Source organism: Micrasema longulum, unplaced genomic scaffold (assembly GCF_059751315.1).
Source record: "Micrasema longulum isolate JH-2025_06_02 unplaced genomic scaffold, ASM5975131v1 h1tg000369l, whole genome shotgun sequence".
Lineage (NCBI taxonomy): Eukaryota > Metazoa > Arthropoda > Insecta > Trichoptera > Brachycentridae > Micrasema > Micrasema longulum.
In genome coordinates, this window is record NW_028277570.1 from 141,404 (window position 1) to 159,947 (window position 18,544).

General features: G+C 30.8%; 1 protein-coding gene across 1 annotated transcript in view; it reads left to right on the forward strand.

The window, feature by feature from the left end:
* Window positions 1-18,544, forward strand: part of LOC148282169 (diuretic hormone receptor-like) — a 66,172-nt gene that overhangs the window by 22,397 nt on the left and 25,231 nt on the right. The window contains exons 6-7 of the mRNA XM_088225530.1: window positions 5,009-5,091; window positions 16,134-16,253. Of these exons, the coding sequence (XP_088081656.1) occupies window positions 5,009-5,091; window positions 16,134-16,253 (203 nt within the window). The remainder of the gene's footprint in view (window positions 1-5,008; window positions 5,092-16,133; window positions 16,254-18,544) is intronic.

The following is an 18,544-nucleotide window of genomic DNA, read 5'->3' on the forward strand; positions in this document are numbered from 1 at the left end:
TACTCCATAAAAAGTCGTGATAATAAAAATCAGTATCCCTTTGATTAATGAGTTCGTGGATTATGCTAAATATTAAACATGAATAACATAATTACTTACATCGCACTTAGAGGCAAGTAACAATATATTTATTTATTCATTTATCAATATACATGGCTCGAAGTGCCTTTTACTTTAAAAAAATACATATTGTTTAGAAAAAAATACTTTCAATAATAGACAGTAGATAAACGTGAAAAAAACATAAAAGTTTATATGTACATATTATAACACAATAGTTTCATTCAATGAACACCTTACATATTGTGTAAAAATAAATCACTAAAAGGTGTACATATAAAAATTAAAAAGTACGAAAAATGTTTTTTTTTGTTTGAAGATTTTTTTTTAAAAAAGGACAGGAATATCTTTAATCCTAGGTACATTGAACACAATAAATCATTTTAAAATGTTATTTATGGTATGTTAGTGGTTTGCAACATAAAATATAGACAAAACAACATTTTTATCTGATCGCGCCACTTGCCTGTTGGCAGATGAACGTTCTAAATGGTCAGGTTCGCGGGATTCGTTATCCTTATTTACTTAGCCTCAGGACCCTGATATAATGAATGCAATTACCTACCTTGTACTGTGTTCTGGCACCTTTATTGTTAGGAACTTCTCTTGCGGCAGTCGGGATCAGATCAGATCCTGTAGTCAGGAAGGAAGGGCACTTGCCGTGTTTTCTTGAATATTGAATGCGACCACACGACACGGTGGATTTAATAAGTTATTGATCGCAAAAATAACTTATTGCGATCGTGGTGAGAATATCAAAAGAACATGCACACACGATTAGTTCAATTGTTATTATGGGGCCGGGAGAATAATTGGTCCCCACGGTAAGCATTGCAACATCTTAACCAGGGCCCAGTTGGTGGCAAATAAATTTGAACGCCTCAACCGAGTCAATGTGCTATACACACATATAGTAATGTGGCGTAATCATCACCCATTCATCTTACTCATTACGTGCACAATTTTCTATACAGAGATGTCATGTTATATTTAAGAAAAGATAAAGGTACAATAAAGAGTTCAAAAAATAATTTTAAAAAATTAGAACATACCCAGTATTGTTCTTTTTTCAATTAACTTTTTTTTAAGGTACAGGTGTGAAACGTATCCCTTCTGCAAAAAAGATTCGAGTGTATTCAAAGCAAGATTTGATATTTAACAGTGATCAATAGAAATATTCACAAAAATAGCGTTCTATGTTTAAAAATAAAATGACCGCTAAGCGTGATGATCAATTATTATATTAACAATTAGGTACCTATATAAAAATAACTTTTCATTCATTTTGTATTTTGGTTGGTTTCATTGTTGACTTGTTTAATTGGGTCAATTAATTTTACGTATATTGACGGTAAAACAAAGTTTTTTCTTATAAAATTTCGGCCCCTAAAATAGAAAAATTTACAAAATCACACAAAGTAAGCTAAAAATAAAATTCTAAATACATCTCGATCATTTGAGTGGGGAACAATTATGTTTTGTTGCATGATTTAATTGTAATAGTATTTAAAATATTACGACAAAAGTTTTCATCTAAATCCGGATTTATCGTGTACTAAATTTTGTGCTGCAAATTTATTTGCATTTTTTTTTGCAAGTCACAAAAGTAAACCCCCTCATTATAACGTATTTTAACATAAAAATATAATTTAATCACGCGATATGAATAGTTTTTTGTAAACATATTTTTTAATATATTTTTTCAAAATATTTTAATTTACATATTTATTTATCTATTTTTGTTCATTTTCAATAAATGCATTTAAACTTTTTTTGATATACAAGACCTAACTTTATAGAACCAAAGTCCTGTGTTGAGTTGGGATGTGGTTGGGACGAATATATGTATGAAACTTTTACAGGCAATATTATCATATTTACTTCATACCCGTGTTACAAAAACATTTTAAAAAAATACATGGCATATCAAATATAAAAAGAAGTATGCAACAAAAAAACATTAATAATAATATATATGAAAAATAATATACATTTTTGAAATATATATGCAAGAATAAAAAATAAAATTGAAATATAACCAACTCATATATTTGAAGAACCGTTCTAAGGAGCTCCAGACGCTCTTTCAAAACGTGAAATACTCTCAGTGCGATAAAGGAGGGGTGTCTCTAAGCAAAAGTTATCCGGGTTTTGGGTTTAACATAATTCATTTCCTGGGAAAACCTCGTAAAAATGTTTTGCTGAGACGTCTCTTTATGTTCGACCAGAATGTATCGGTGCCTCTTTTAGGTAAAGTTGCCTCATATCATAATTAATTTGTGACTGTACGAATATTCTCACGATTAATCAGTGTTCTGACAAAGAGATGGACACGTCTCAAATCCGGTTGACATATAAAAGTCGGTAAAGTGGTTATAAATAAATAATTAACTTATAATATTTTAAGTTTTTACAAATATTTGTAGACAAATTCTAGATTTAACCCCCTAGGGAGTAATTCTTAATAAAGAACATATTACAAGAAGTATGAAGAAGAAAATATGGAAACCTGGGCATTGAATGGACTAATAAAAGAGATTGAAGTATATCTGTACATATTATATACGGCATTTCTTAATATCGCGTTTTTTTATATTCTACTTGATTTCTTTAATTTTCTGTTGATTATTTATTTATTACTAGCGAACCCGACAGACGTTGTCCTGCCCGAACGTTGACTTGCTATTAGCTGGTTTAGTAAACGTTTTTTCGTAAATAAGGACACACTTATTATTTTTTTAATTTTTTTGCTATTTATATATTCGTAATAAGGGTTAGTTTTTCGTTTTCTCGCCTCATGTAATTGGCTAAGAGTCCTCGTTGTGCTAAAATCAAAACTGTGCAAAAATCACTACTCTAGTGCCATTATTCATGAAGGAAATACGTGTTAATGAAGCAAAGTCAGACCGCGTTTTTCTAAAATTATGACACTTAAATCATGCTCAACGCGATTTTAGTTATTTTTTAACCGCCAACTGGGTTTTGACGTGACCTTGACTTTTAATTCAAAAGCAAAAGAAAATAAAGAACTAAGATAAACCAGATCTTGTCTTGAGGTAGTATTTTTTTTTCAATTGTCCTCACTTCAATTTTATTTAGTTGTGATTTATTTCATTTGTACTTGTATTTAGTACAAAAAAATGTGTTTTTCATTGTTAGAATGAACTCAATAAGTCCGTCAATAAATAAATAAATCAATAATAATAAAAGAAAAATGACTGTGTCGTGAAAGCGTGCAAAACTGTTCGAATAAAAGGGAAAATACTTTTCATTGAAGTACAGACATAGGTTTCTAGGTACTTGTTTATGATTGAATTCCAAAATTTAAAAAAAATTAGTATTCAAATATTGAATTTAATTAGGTACCTAGGTACTTGTTTATGGTTTCAAATAAAGATTTATTTTTGCAAATGTCAAACTCTAAGCTATTTATAAACCGTGGTACATTTTGTTTAAAAATTTGTTTTCAAAAATGTATCAAATGTCAGTTAAAATTACCTAAGCATTTCTAAAAATCCATTAAAAATAAGTTAATATGAAGAAAGTTAAAATACAAACCTTTTTAACATGCAAAATAACAACACTCCCCGAATTTTTTTTAATGCATTTTATGTCATGCATTTTAGTCGAATAAAACGCTGGAAATTCGATAAAAAACACATATTTTCTCCTTACTTTTTTTCTGAAGAAAATATTGAAATTATTACTCTTTAAAAACCTAATTCACGTAAATTAGATTATTTTGAAAAAAATTGCATGTAAATTGGTCCAGTAGTAATTAAATCCATAAAAGACAAACATTCATACATTTAACATATTACAACAGAGATGAAGAACATTCAAGAGAAGGTAATATAGAAATCTAGGTATCTACGGGGCTTATGACCTGTCAATGGCTGGTTTATTTTATTTTATTTTTCAAGAATTAACGGTACAAGTACCTTTTACATTACATACATACATAAGTATTTACAGTGGAGTATATACAGTAACAACTTTTTCAATGCTTACTTAGAAAGAACATAATTAAAATATTGATTCCAAACAAAAATGTTTTACAAGTAATTATTTATAAGCTGGAAATTTCAATAAAAATATATCACCTAAATCCGAATGTTTATTACCCAGCGCATGTAGACGATTCAGTACTGAATTGCTAGAATATATTGAGATATGATTGTTGCAGTGATAAAGTTGAACTAGCCTAATCACTCTAACTGGTACTTTAAAACCAATGAGGGCCAAAATTTCAGGGCTGTCCAATACTGAATTAACGATTTTAAATAGAACTAATAAATCATTAATAGTTCTCCTGTCCCTTAATTTAATCAAATTTAACATATTATTTAATAAATAATCATAGTTACGAAATTCATTACGTATTCCTAATTTAAAATTAACATATCTCAAAAACTTATTCTGAACTCTTTCTATGGTAATTTAGTGAGAGGCATAATAAGTTTAAGTGGCCACTTTACACATTGAGTAACATTCACCATTCTGTCTATATTTGAACATATGTATTCCTTCAATTATTTCATCTGTTGATGTTTGTGACATTAGAGAGCTTAAATTTGGACAAACTCAAAATATAGTTGATAAATCCACCTGGTCCATGAAGAATAGATGCGTAGACTTCAATATTACCTTCTCTTGAATGTTCTTCATCTCTGTTGTAATATGTTAATATAAACAGCTACCCGGGGAGTCGAATCCAGCCCTTGTCTACAAAAATTTGGACAAACTCAAAATATTGTTGTTACATTTATTTGTTTTTATATATAGATAGGAAAGGGAGTTGAAGTAAATAAAAAAATATCTCAAAGTTTATTCTAAGTAATACATACGGCTATGTTTCACTTGTTGACTTGTTTTCATAAATACCAATAATTAGTTAATAAACTTATGTATAAGTCTCAAGGATAATTGAATCATTTTTTCATTTCAGGAGCACCAGCTTTTTTTGTTACACTTTGGACCATCGTCAGAGTTCTTGTTCCAGTGGAAGTTGGAGCTGCTGAACTAACTGAAGTGAGTGTTTACACCTAATATTTATATTTTATTTTATTTTATTTTATTAGGGAAATCAACAGTTTTACATACATATTTTTAGTAAACAAACAGATATAGTGTATAAACTCAGAACCAATAACAAATTTCCACATAGTATACAAAGTTAGTAAAGAAAACATATTACATATCAAATAAATACATACAATTTATACATATAAAAATGTTATTTTCATGTTCTCAATAATCAAAGATTTTTTAAATATTTATTTTAAGAACATTAAGTTACTGTAAATTGGGCGGGATAAATACAAAAATGCTTGAAGAGAGAATAAGGGGGGGAGGGGAGATGTACATATTTATTATTATATTGTCTACTAAGTTTTATAATACATTTTTAGTGTAAATTTTAAATCTGACAGAGTAATGTTTGTGTGATCTATATTTTTAAATTTTGTATTGTACATTGAAAAAGTCCTACGAAAAAAAGCATTTTTAACATACGATGTTTTACTTATTGGTACATGAAACAGGTAATATAATACCTCAAGGGCCCTTTACAGAGTGATTCTATAGTTAAAGCATTTAAATTTGTAATTAAAGTACAACAGTTAATTTTTATCACATACTACGGATTTTTTTTAAATGATAAAGAAGTAAATTTGGTGGTAGCTTAGTGATAATTAAATATAATTTAATTTTTCTAGATTTCGTTGGGGAAAAAGTAATTTCGTATTTTTCGCTTTACTTCAATGCTTTATAAACAGTGTTACAATCATCCGATTTAACTTAAATATACGCCGTTCTACTTGATTACTTATAATCAATGAGAATTTAACTTTGTAGTGTCTTTTTCGTAAAAGCCCTTGTCCCTATTGGCAAAATATCTAATTTTCACAGGCATCTATTGAGACCAAATTTGTTATTGCCTCAAGCGCGTTGGCCATATAAAGGAACAAGTAGTAGTCACTTAGTGCCAGGTTTAGACTATAGGATGAATGCATAAGAACTTCTCATCCGAGCTCCCGGAGCTTCTGGCGCGTCATCAAATATCTATGCGGCCTGGCGTTGCCCTTGTAAAACACGATTCCTCTCCTATTCACCGATGCTGGCAGCTTCTGTTCGATCGCCAGCTTCAAACAGTTGACTTGTTCATAGTAGAAAGCAGAATTGGGCGTTTGGCTATAAAGGAGCAACTCGTAGAAGAGTTTTCTCTGCCAATCTCACCAAAAACACAGTAACACCTTCTTGGCCGTCAGTCCTGGCTTGACCACGGTCTGGGCCGCTTCGTTGAATTTCGACCACGATCTCTGTCTCTCAAAATTATCGTTAGTAACCCACTTTTCATCACCAGTCACCATCCGCTTTAGAAATGGGTCAATTTTGTTGCAATTCAGCAGCGATTCGCAGATGGAAATTTGGTCCATGAGGTTTTTTTGCGTCAGCTTGTGTGGTACCCAAACATTGAGTTTTTTTTATTCCAGCCTTATACAAATGGTTCGAAATGGTTTCATGATCAATATTTAGCTTCTTGATAGTGCTACAATTGCTAAGATGACGGTCTATTTCGATTTTTCCTTGATTTTATCGACATTTTCAACGACAGACCTGCCAGAGCGTGGTGCATCACCCACCTCCACTACACCAGAACAAAATTGCTCGAACCACTGTTGTGCAGTACGAATCAAAAGAGTATTGACCCCGTATACATTTCAATTTTTTTTGGGGAATTTCGCCGCGTATTTTCTGGTAGTTAAAATGTAAAATATGGCGAATTTCTTCCTTTGAGACCCCCATACTCGACGCACGACAGTTCACGACTGAACCGACCAAGCGCAATATTGTTCAAATAGCGTTCGTAGTATACACTCACACCTTTATAACGTCGTATGGTAATGATCTGATCCGACTAATAATAAAAGAGATATACTTAGTTGAAAAAAAAGAGGCGTGAAATACGAAATTACTTTTTCAAAACCAGTATTATAATGTAAGTATTATTTAAAGATCGAATAGATAAATAATTTTATTTTTTTTAACTGACTTCATGATGATATAATAGTTAATCAAACTTGCAAATTGGCAAACGAAATTTAAGAAAATAACACAATGAGAATTACTTTTGTCTTTTTACTGGCACTTCTCCTATTTTTTTGTCTTTGGGAAACTTAATCAATAATTTACGTTATCCAGTTAAAATGCATTTGTCTGAACTTTGAGATACGGGAGAAAATAATAAAAACCTTTGTTAAACTGTAGGGCTGGTATTTGGAAAGGAGCCAAAATTCTGCGTTGAACTAATGAGATACTGCACTGAAATAATAGCAATGCTGCTGTTAGTTCAAGATAAACGGCCTTCTGAAAAACGTGCGATTAAATATTACTAATGCAGTGCAATTTAGCCTTTTTCATAATTGCACAAAATAATAGAAGTTTTGCAACCGCATATACACTAGCATAGGTACATGACATCGAAATACACATTATACAATTTTTCAGTCTTGCTTTACATGTCTTTTAAACTAGCTAAAGTGCTTGAAAAAGGCAAACAAGGTTAGGGTAACCCTGGGATATACCGACACCGTAAAGCTATTTTGTAGATATTATTTATAATTTAGGTTACTATACCAGCTCTTAAAGCTTAAAACAAAGAAACATAAATTTGGTTCAATTTAATACATTTTATTAATCAATCCAGCTTAAAGTAGTTAAAATATAATTTTTCTAAAATAATTTAAAGTAGCGTTGATTTGTCCCGTTTGACGGAACAAACCGACATCTACGAGTAGTTCTAAACATTTTTTGAACATTTTTTTTCTTCTGATTCAACCCTAACTGTAGATTTTGCACTCTTTAAAGAACCAGTTCGAGCATTCAGTGCACTGGACCCACTCTTTACCTAAGCAAAGCTCTAATTGCAGGATTCACAAAATTTAGAATATGATTTTAATTCTTAGCGCATTTCTCGGCGTATTGAAGGCAGTAGCAGCAGTTAGCATGCACATTTCATTTAGTTTTATTGGTCCTTCTGCTTAAGTCTTACATTTAGGTATTTACACTTTATCTTAAAATCATCGTTGAAAAATCTTCAACTAATTACGTACCATAGCCCACATGCTCTCAAAAAAATAGCTTGGTTTGGAATATATTACACAAATCAAAATAGTGTCCGTTTGCAACTGTTTGTTGGTGTCCGTTTTCCACGGAAGGTAATATATTTTTATTTGTGGTACAAAACCAAGATTTTTCTAGTTGTATTATCTTAATCACCATGCCGAGTCATGCAGACATGCCATTAATCCAATAATAACATAACCTCACAAAATTCAAAACTTTGGTTAGAAAATATTTTCAATTGATGATTTAAAAATATCGAATATAATAAACACTCGCGCAATTAAGCTCATTTGTCTTAAATAGTACCCAAAAATTTATATTACAACATCTGATGTTTGCCGATTTAAGTTTTCATAGTACTAGCAAGTATATTTAGAATGATTTGACGTAACGAAATTGCCGACTTGCCGATTGCAAGATGTATATATACCCCCTTTGTCGATTTGTCCCGGGCTTACTTTTCTATGGATATGACTACTGGCATATAGTAAAGAATTTAAATACTTAAAAAATATATGTACACTAAGAAAAAGAAGTAAAAATTACTTTATTCAATTCGTTATTTCTAAAAGGTGGCGCAAAAGTTGTCACTCAATGTTCTTTAGCCGTATTTTTTTTATGAATGAAAAAAAATATGTTTGCTTTTGAATTGTATTTATTTAATGTATTTTTTTTTTTTTCCCTTAAGTCAAAAAAATTATAAACCAAGTGGCCGCGGCCAGAATTGATGACCATGCGGTCCCGATTTATGGTATTTCCCATCACTTTTTCCAGAATATTCGGCGATAGGTTCTCGCATTCTTGACAAATATTCTCATTGAGGACTCGTGACTCCTAGAAACTCCACAAAAAGAAATCTAGAACGGTTAAATTGAGCGATCTTACTGGCCAGTGCAAATCACCAAAACAAGAGATTAGGCGACCCGGAAATGCAGCTCTTAGAATATTGATTGTGGCTGGTTCAGTATGCGCCGCTGCTCCATCCTGTTGAAATCACATATTATCTAAGCCAATTCATAATATTGAGAAAGAAAAAAGTCGTTAAGCATGGCTGTGTACCGCTTGCCGTCCACAGTACTCGTTTGGCCCGTGGAGTTTTCGAAACAATAAGAACTGATGACGCCCTCAGCGTAAACACCACACCATTCAGTATTTTTGAGCAAATGTAATGGCTCTTCGTGGGCTTTACGCAGATTTTCAGTGCCCCAGAATTATTTATTCTGCTTATTCACATATCCACTGAGATGGAAATGGGCCCCATCGCTCATGTTGATTTTCAATAAAAAGTTATTTTCTTCATGGTCGAGATTTAGGGAGGCTTGAGCGTAGGTTACACGCGCTTGGCGGTCAGCGGCTAACAATTGATGCACTGTCTGCTCTTTGTAAAGGAACATTTTCAATTATTTCACCAAAATTCTCTGTTATAATTGCCGATTGATCACAAATTGCATAACTCATCGTTAGGTCGATATTCCGAGGTCCTCTGCGACTTCTTCAGCCACTGTCGCGATATTCTCAGCAGAACGGCTGCTCCGGGGCCGGCCGGACCTGGCAGCATCTCGTTTTGTCCCATACTCTTTTAGGCGTGCGGCTAAATGCCGTAGTGTTTGCCCAGTAGTTTGTCGGACGACCGGGAAATATGCGCCTAAATTCACGCTGCGCACCACCAATGAATTATTCAGAGGAGTAGTGATTTGTGTCTTGTTAACGTGTATTTTGTACATATTTACTTAACAAACGTCAAAGAAAAACTGACATTTGCCTCCATTTGCAAAAAATATGGCATTTTCCGATAGAGTGATGACTTTTGCGCCACTTGTATAAAAAAAACGTGAACACTGATAGTATTGATCAACAAAAAATTATTTTTTGTTCTAGAAAGAAAAAGTTGTGATTCTGGTAGTATTTTTTCTTTATTTTATTTTTTTATTTAAATACGATATCAGTTTTCCCTATCACGCGAGGTTTCCAAGATACAGGAACTTATAATTTCAAACATTTTAATACTTTCTCAATTTTTATCTGCACGATATTCGAACATTCTGACTAACCTAGAATATTCGGTGAATAGTACATCAAACTTTTCTTTTTTTTTTTTTTAAATTTTTATTCCAGTAAAATGGCTATAAAGTGCAGAGCCAATTCTACCATTTAAACATTATGCATTAATGATTATATTTGTGGACGCACAAATGCTCCTACATTAGTTTTTGCATCATTAACTTTAAGGAACTTCTGTTTGAGGTCTATGAAACGAGGAGTTTTGTCCGTAACTTTGACAAAATTCTGTAGGTTAAGGAGAAATTCCGAATACATGTTTGAAAACAGAATAATAATATGCATTAGGTCCAAAATCATGATAACCAGGGAATCACACTTAAATATGATCAAAAACTCTAAAAAATACCTTAACTGTAGATATGGTTAAAATTCTTACGAAAAAGTTAGCATATTTTTTTGTATTTAATATTCAAGACATTGGTCTTCTAATGGAAAGTTGCAACCGGCCATGAAAAAAAAATCAAATAACCATTCTCCTAGTCTGATTTGAAGATTGAGGATTAGGAGGACTAACCCCAAGTAAATGGGACATCCATATACAGCCAGGGGGGAGAAGAAGACTAAACATAATATGGAATGCAATTTTTTTAACCACCAGAGAGGTGGCTTTTTCCAAAAATATTATCAGATTGTCATTCGGGCGTACAAGCTATAACTGATACTCGGTCACTAAATCCATCGATTGTAGATATTTTGAGTAACATTAAGCATCTAAAAATCAGAGGGGTGATCATTCAAATACGCTGGATAAGAGGACATGCTGGTAGTTGAGCAAGAACCGCAACTTGTAAAAGAAAGGCACATTTCTTCTCAGAATTCCCCCTTAGCTTTGCCAAGCGCTGTATAAAACAAAATACGCAGCAGCATTGAGAGGATCATTACCGCGCTTCTTCTACAGGTAAAATCACTAAAATGTTTTTTTCCCAAGCTGGCTGATGCAGCAAACTTCCGTCGTCATCACCAAAGCACTTTCAAAACAACCCAAATCTTTACCGGACAGGGAGCTATGAGGAATTACCTATATAGGTTTAAATAAAGGAATAATGACTATTGTCCATGCGATGATATTTCTTCACAGAGTATCGAATATCTGTTATTTCAGTGCCCGTATTTCAGTTCTTGAAACAGAATGCAAAAAAGATGGAATATCTTAAACAGATATTTACATTGTCGTTAAAAATAGTTATCACGCGCTATTGTTCTTAGACTTATGGGGATTGGACTCATATAGGTGATAAACCAAAATCAGTGATCAAACGTCCCATTTCCAAGATAAGTAGTAACGAATTTTTTCGAGTACCTAAACCTTGTACATGACACGTAAGACTACTATCCAGGGGTCCAAAAATATATTTATTTATTTTTTCAATGGATAACATTATATCATAAAGCCAATAAAATAATAAATAAATATTTGCATTTGTTCTGTTATTGATTAAAATATTTTTAATTTTCATTGATTTTGTATGGCATGAACCGAGTGCATAATTATTTCCTGCCGAATGCTATCCATGCTATTTAAAAAATCAATTTGAATTAAACATACCACTTCCTCCATTCTCGAAAGAGTTTGTACATATTTATTCTGCTTGAGTAAGGAAAGGTTTTTAGCTCATATATTGTAGTATTATATTTAGTTATAAAGGTGCTAAACATGCTTTTTTTCTTTGTTGTTCTCAATGTGTGTTATTTTTTATGTTAATTTTAATTTAGTCCCAAATTGAGTCGTTGTAACTCCTGGGAGTGTAATTCATATGTATTATACTTTGAGTTATATGATTTATAAATAATAAATAAAAAGATATAAATATCAACTCATACGTTCTATTACATCCAAAACACCTGTGATCAGAAGTTTTGTATGATATTTTATACATATATATGTTCGGCATACTAAATGGTATAATCGATGTTTCATCACTACTGGGACAAGTAAAATTCAATATTCCGACTCGTAGATTGAGAAACAATAAAGTACTGTTCATCGATCAGCATAGAACAAACTATGGCCTAAATTCTCCAATGACCCGCCTTTGTCGTATTGTTAACTCAAGACAAGATCTGGACTTTTTTGGTTTAAGTTTACAACGATTTAAACGAGCACTAAATAAACAGTCCAGATCTTGTCTCGATGTCCCTTATGTTTGTCAATGCTTCTTTCTTTTTTTTAAAAATTTTTTAAACTATTCTTTTATTGTAATATTTAAACCTTATAAATTGTATACATGGACAATGTCCGTTAATAAATAAATAAAATAAATAAAATAAAATATACCATTGGCGATTCTCGATTCTCGATATTGTCAGTTAACGTGGATCAATAAATTTCACTTCACAAAATTTTATTTACTAATTTTAATATTTATAAATTTATCTTGGCCTTTAGGAGTATATTAATTTTATATTCTTCATCAGATAAATAAATGTTTACGTTCAATTAAATGAACCGTAAAATTTAAATTATCTTTATATTCTTACCAGAATTGTATTATGTTGTTATGTGTGTGTATATTTAATTTATAATAAAGATACTAGTCTTGAAAATGTCGCGAAAGCAATGAAACCGATAACTGGTTATTCCATACAAATACAAGTGTGGATTTAATCATAATTAGTCTTTTAAGTCGGAAGTAAATAAGATTTTCTGTTATCTAACTATCAAGAAGAATAAAATCTACTGTTGATCATTAATAAATACGAATAATCTTTTGTGAATTTGAATTTAAGATGAATGTGTTTTTAGAGATTTTTCCTACTTAATATTACTTTAAATGAAAAGGGATTTTAATTTAGGAATTCAGCAAATTAGCGTAATAAACCACAATAGTTTTGCACGCGTACCATAGTTGTTTCTTATTCCCATCGTTAATTTCAATCAAAGTGTTGATTAAAAAACTGTTTCATCGTTAGACAGTAGTAACATTTTAAATTAATCCATTATGCTTCGGTATTTTGGGATTATGTTCATACAACTTTAGGTTTGGGGTCAGTGTAGTGGATTGTATTTAGATCTTAACTCTTAATATATTCCAATGAGCCCTCATTACCATATCCAAACAGAGGGTTGGACCTTCATTAGGTAATTCAATTTCACCCTTAACTTATCACTCTTACTTTGACAATAGTTAAAAGTCATACGCTTAACACGATGAAGTGTCGCTCTACCAAACAATGCTTGTAATTTACGTAACAATGAAAGGTTTAATAAATTTGAATTATTTATCATTATATTGCATTATTAACATGTCTTTATTAATGATTTTGTCACGTGCTTGAGATTTGACGTACTTATTAATCGAATAAAATGAAAAGTTTTTTAAACTGAAGAATTAAACCGATTACGTCTTTTTTTACTTCCGGTACCACAGATCAGCATTATTTAAATACGAGTATAATATTTATTTATTCTATTGGGTAAAAAACACTAAATACAGAAATATTGTCATTTTTTGTGTATTAGTGTAAGACACTCATGCACACACTAAAAAAATTGTTTACACTTAAGACATTAATTTAAATTATGTTTCATAAAACAAATGAAAAAATTTTATAACTATATACAAAATATGTATAAAATTAGTTAAATATCTGATTATCTCAATATGTCGATGATTTTTTACTTAAATTTACATAATATATTAAAATAAAATAAAATCACTTTTTTTGTATGTACCGCTTATATTTTTATAATTTGACAAGCAACTAGTTTCGGCAATACTATGCCTACTTCAGGGTTAATTATAAACTAACATAACATATATAAATTTTTCACAGTGAAGGTAGAGTGGGCGTGGCTACGGAAGTAGAGAAGAGATGAGGTTTGTGTGTGGATTTAGGGAGAAGGGACATATTTTAAATGGGACTATTACTAAGATTCATTTGATTAGTAATAATATTTACATTTTTATTTACAGCCTTTCTAATCTTCAATATTTCAAAATAATCAAGTGCGTATCCTTTTTTGTTTATACGTAAAATTTTGATGCCATATTTAAAGTTGAATGAGTGACTATTTGTTAGGATATGTTAAGCAAACTCAGAACAATTATTGTTTTTAAGACATTTTATATGTTCTTTAACTCTAGTTTTAAAATTACGTTATGTTTTTCCTACAAAAAATAACTTGCAGTCATGGCACATCAACTTGTAAATGCATGATCAATATAATTTATCAGTTCTTTGTTTAGTGTTTTTTAGTATATTTCCTATATTATTGGTTTTCAAATTATGAAAATATAAATGGTACACAAAAACGAAGTGATTTTATTTTATTTTAATATATTAAATAATAATGTTCCACAAAGAAAGTGCTTCAAACATCAAAAATAAATTTACACACATTGTCACAAAAAATATCAGCCTCGGTATATCTTTCGTTATATTGCTCGCATATTCTAGGTATTGTTGATTGTTTCAAATAGTTTGTTGACGCGTTGTCTGAGTAAAACTGAAGATTTTGTCGTCTCGGTCTAGATGGCACATGGAATGGAAATCTTCCAAATAGATAAGGGGAATCAATTTTATTATGTATTAATTTGTATAAAAAGGACTGGTGTAACATTATTCTTCGATGTTTAAGAGAGTTTATTTCATGGTTCTGCATACTTTCAGCATAGTTAAAGAAGTTAAGGTTTAACCGGTAGTCGACCTGTTCAACTATTTTTGTGGTAATAGAATATGAAAGAAAGAATATGAAAATTAACTTGTCATAACTCTAGAGACTTTAAGGTGAGATACATGAGTTTAAAATCTAATTCTAATGACACCGACCAGTAGAATTGACTAGTAAGTAGACTTGATGTGCGGTATGTGGTGGGCAAATTGTATATTCAACAATGTTTTAAGTATTCCAAAAATATTGTAGACAGGCTGGATTTCCTTTCTAGGAAGTTACTTAGATCCAAATTTGTTGAAACTGAGAGGAAAAATCTTTTTGAGAAGAGAATATGGAAGTCTAGGCATTTATAGAACTTACTACACAGTATATAAAGTGGCCACTCAAACCAGCCAATGACAGTTCATAAGCCTTGTAAATGCCTAGACTTCCATATTCCTTTCTCAAAACAGTTTTTCCTCTCTGTTTCAACAAATTTGGATCTAAACAAATCCCCAGGGAGGAAATCCAGCCTGTCTACAAATATTTGGACATACTCAAAACATTGTTGATTAAACTTACTTGCATAAAAAGTACAAAAACTAAAAAATTGATTTCAGGCATTGCTTAGTAGGTGAATTGGTTCAACAGATAAATCTCACACATATGATACAAGTTTTCGCTCTTTTACTTCACAAAAGTCAACAGATGGAAGAGTTGAGGAAATGTGAAGAATGATGTGTGTAATCTGGTCACTTAAACAAGCCAGTGACAAGTCGTAAGCCATGAAAATGCCTAGACTCCCATATCCATAAAATTAAATACCAAGTTACTCACTATCTTTTTGTGTTTTTTGTGAAATACCCGAGACCTATTGATTTTTTAAGTACTTAAATTTTGAGGGTGGTTTTGATTTGCTGTAAATAATTGTGCTAGATAGGATATTAAGTGATAGATCTAAAAAGTGGATCTTAAAGCCAAGATCACATTGTTTTGTCATGTTGAAGAGTGGTGTGTAGCAGAGCTATCTGGCACATTAGCTCTACGTATTTTATATGGTGATAATAACGTGAACTTAAGAAAAAAGAAAACCACTTTAGAGAACCAAAGTATTTTATAAAGAAAAAAAGTAAAATTTATTGTTAGAAAGGGTAAAGATTTCAAATATCTGAATAATTTTATTGGATTAGGTTCCGAAAGTACAAAAGTGCGAGAATTTTTTATTTTTTTTTAAGTCTTACTTATTTAAACTAGGTGATTTTCACTAACATACATGTTTTTATTCTTACAGCTCGCGGGAATGCCAAACGTTTGCCAGTTTATGCGGGAACATCCTTGTGACTGGATTTACAAAGCTCCAGCTATGGCAGGACTCGCCCTAAATCTTCTTTTCCTGATCAGGATAATGTGGGTGAGTTATACCTTCCTGAAAACAAACTATTTCGGTAATTTTCAGGTCTCACTCAGTTTGATTTATAATAGTTTTGTAAATCATTTATTTTTATTTATTTATTTGTTGTTAATACAAATAAGTATCAAAGAGTGTTTTTTTTTCATTGCGTATTTTAAATCATAATTCAAAACATATTTTATCGGAATATTTATTTTTCATTAAAAAATAGAATCTTTATTTTAGTCACAGTGTTTAATAATTGTACACAATAAATAACGACACATGTTCAAAGTGTACTTTTTTTCTATTATTTCTGTTTTATATTTTTTTTTGTGAAAAAAAAAATGTTTACTTATAATTAACTCAAATATTTTAATTTTAGGGGCTATTTTTAACGAGTTGTAAATAACTCACTATCAGAAAACATTAATCCATTTAAGGGAGAGTGGTATTCGAACCTCGGACATCTGATCCGCGGGTCTTCAAACTAAGGGGACTACAACCCGATTCTAGCTTACTAAGTTTAAGTTTTTATTTGCTTACGCCATGACTAATAACTGTTTCTGAATTTCACTTAAAATGACCAAGCATGGTAATATCTACAAAGTCGAAATGTTCAGTTGTTGAAATCTTTTATCGAGATATTTTGGCCATTTTTACCAATTAGTTATTTTTTATTAACCTACCAGGTGCGTGCGGAAATAGTCTAGAAATAAACAACAATTCTTTGCTGACAAAAACAGTAAGGTTTTTCTTACTTTCTGTTATATTTAGGTGTGTCACGTATGTAGATATAATATGTACACCATGTGAGGTCCATTCATAGAACGCATGGAACTATTGGTTCCCCTAAATTTAGACAAATAATGTTTATAAAATAGCATGTTTAATAAATTAATTATCAGTCATAATACCTGACATTTAGATTACTATAAACAAATAATGTAATAAAAATTGTTTTAATACACAGTGTGTAAAGAGGCCACTTAAACCAGCCAATGACAGGTCATAAGCCCTGTAAATGCCTTGACTTCCATATTCCCTTATTTAAGGTATTCTCCATCCCTGTTGTAATTTGTTAAGTTACAATACTACTTAAAAATACCTACGTAAAAAATCGTTAAACAGAGTTTGTTATTTCTTAAAAAAAAACATTACTGTTACGAGTAGTTTATCAAAAATCAAAACTTATTTATCGTGACAAATGACGATAAAAATCATGAAAATTAAAACATATTATTGATATTTAGGCGCTTTTTAACAATTTATTATTTTAAAAACATTATACTTTATTATCCTTACTAAAACATTTATATTGATATAAATAAATAACACTTATTTTTTACTAACTATAACAGAGTATTTTTTTTCCATTAAAAAAATTATTAGGATTACTGTTGTTTTTCTAAACAACTTTTGATTTTATATCATAAAGTAATTCAATCATTACAAAAGTCCAAAAAGCTAAGGAAAAAATATTGTAGTAATAAGAACATATCAAAACTTATGTATTTTAATAAACGGATTTACTTTAAAAGCCTCTCATTAAAAAATGCCAGATGTTTAAAGGATAAAAAATGCTAATTAGTCTAACCTAAAAAGTTGGGTTTTCGGAGAAACCGTAGTTTTTACCTCTCGTATACAGATTAACGCATTTAAAAATGAATGTTGAAAAACACTTCAAATTTAATTTTTAGACCGTGTTATTCAGAAATCGGGCAAAAACCTGTAAAATGGAGTACAGTTTACTTATATCATAAATCAGTTACACTTACAATCGGTTATCTATTAATATTGTTATAAAATGTGCTTTCGATATTGCGTACATAAAAGAGTATTCTAAATAACGTATTTATTTTACTAGTATTAGGGATAACTTCTAAACGGAATTTTCGTAATATAATAATACCTCAAAGCTTTTTAAAAATTAATACTATAAATGGCTTCGTGGTCATTAGGTCAGTGCGTTCGCCTGCGCAAGAGGTCTCGGGTTCGATTCCCGAAATAGTTGACATAAAATATTTATTTAAAAGGCGTTTTCAAACTAGAATATTTCATGGTCCCTGGACTGGTACCTGAAGCGTAAAGCTGATCTTCATGTCCCAAAATTAATCGATATATGCTGCGATTGGTGTACCAATACAATGTCCTATGCACCATTAGGAGAGGAAAGAGAATGCTAATGATGATGAATTCTATAAATTTAAATTTTGATTCGATTTTAAACTTAAGTAAAACTTTTAGTAAAACTATCCATATTTTCATATTATTAGTTAAGTACTCGCAATTTTCTCTACCCAGACTTACAT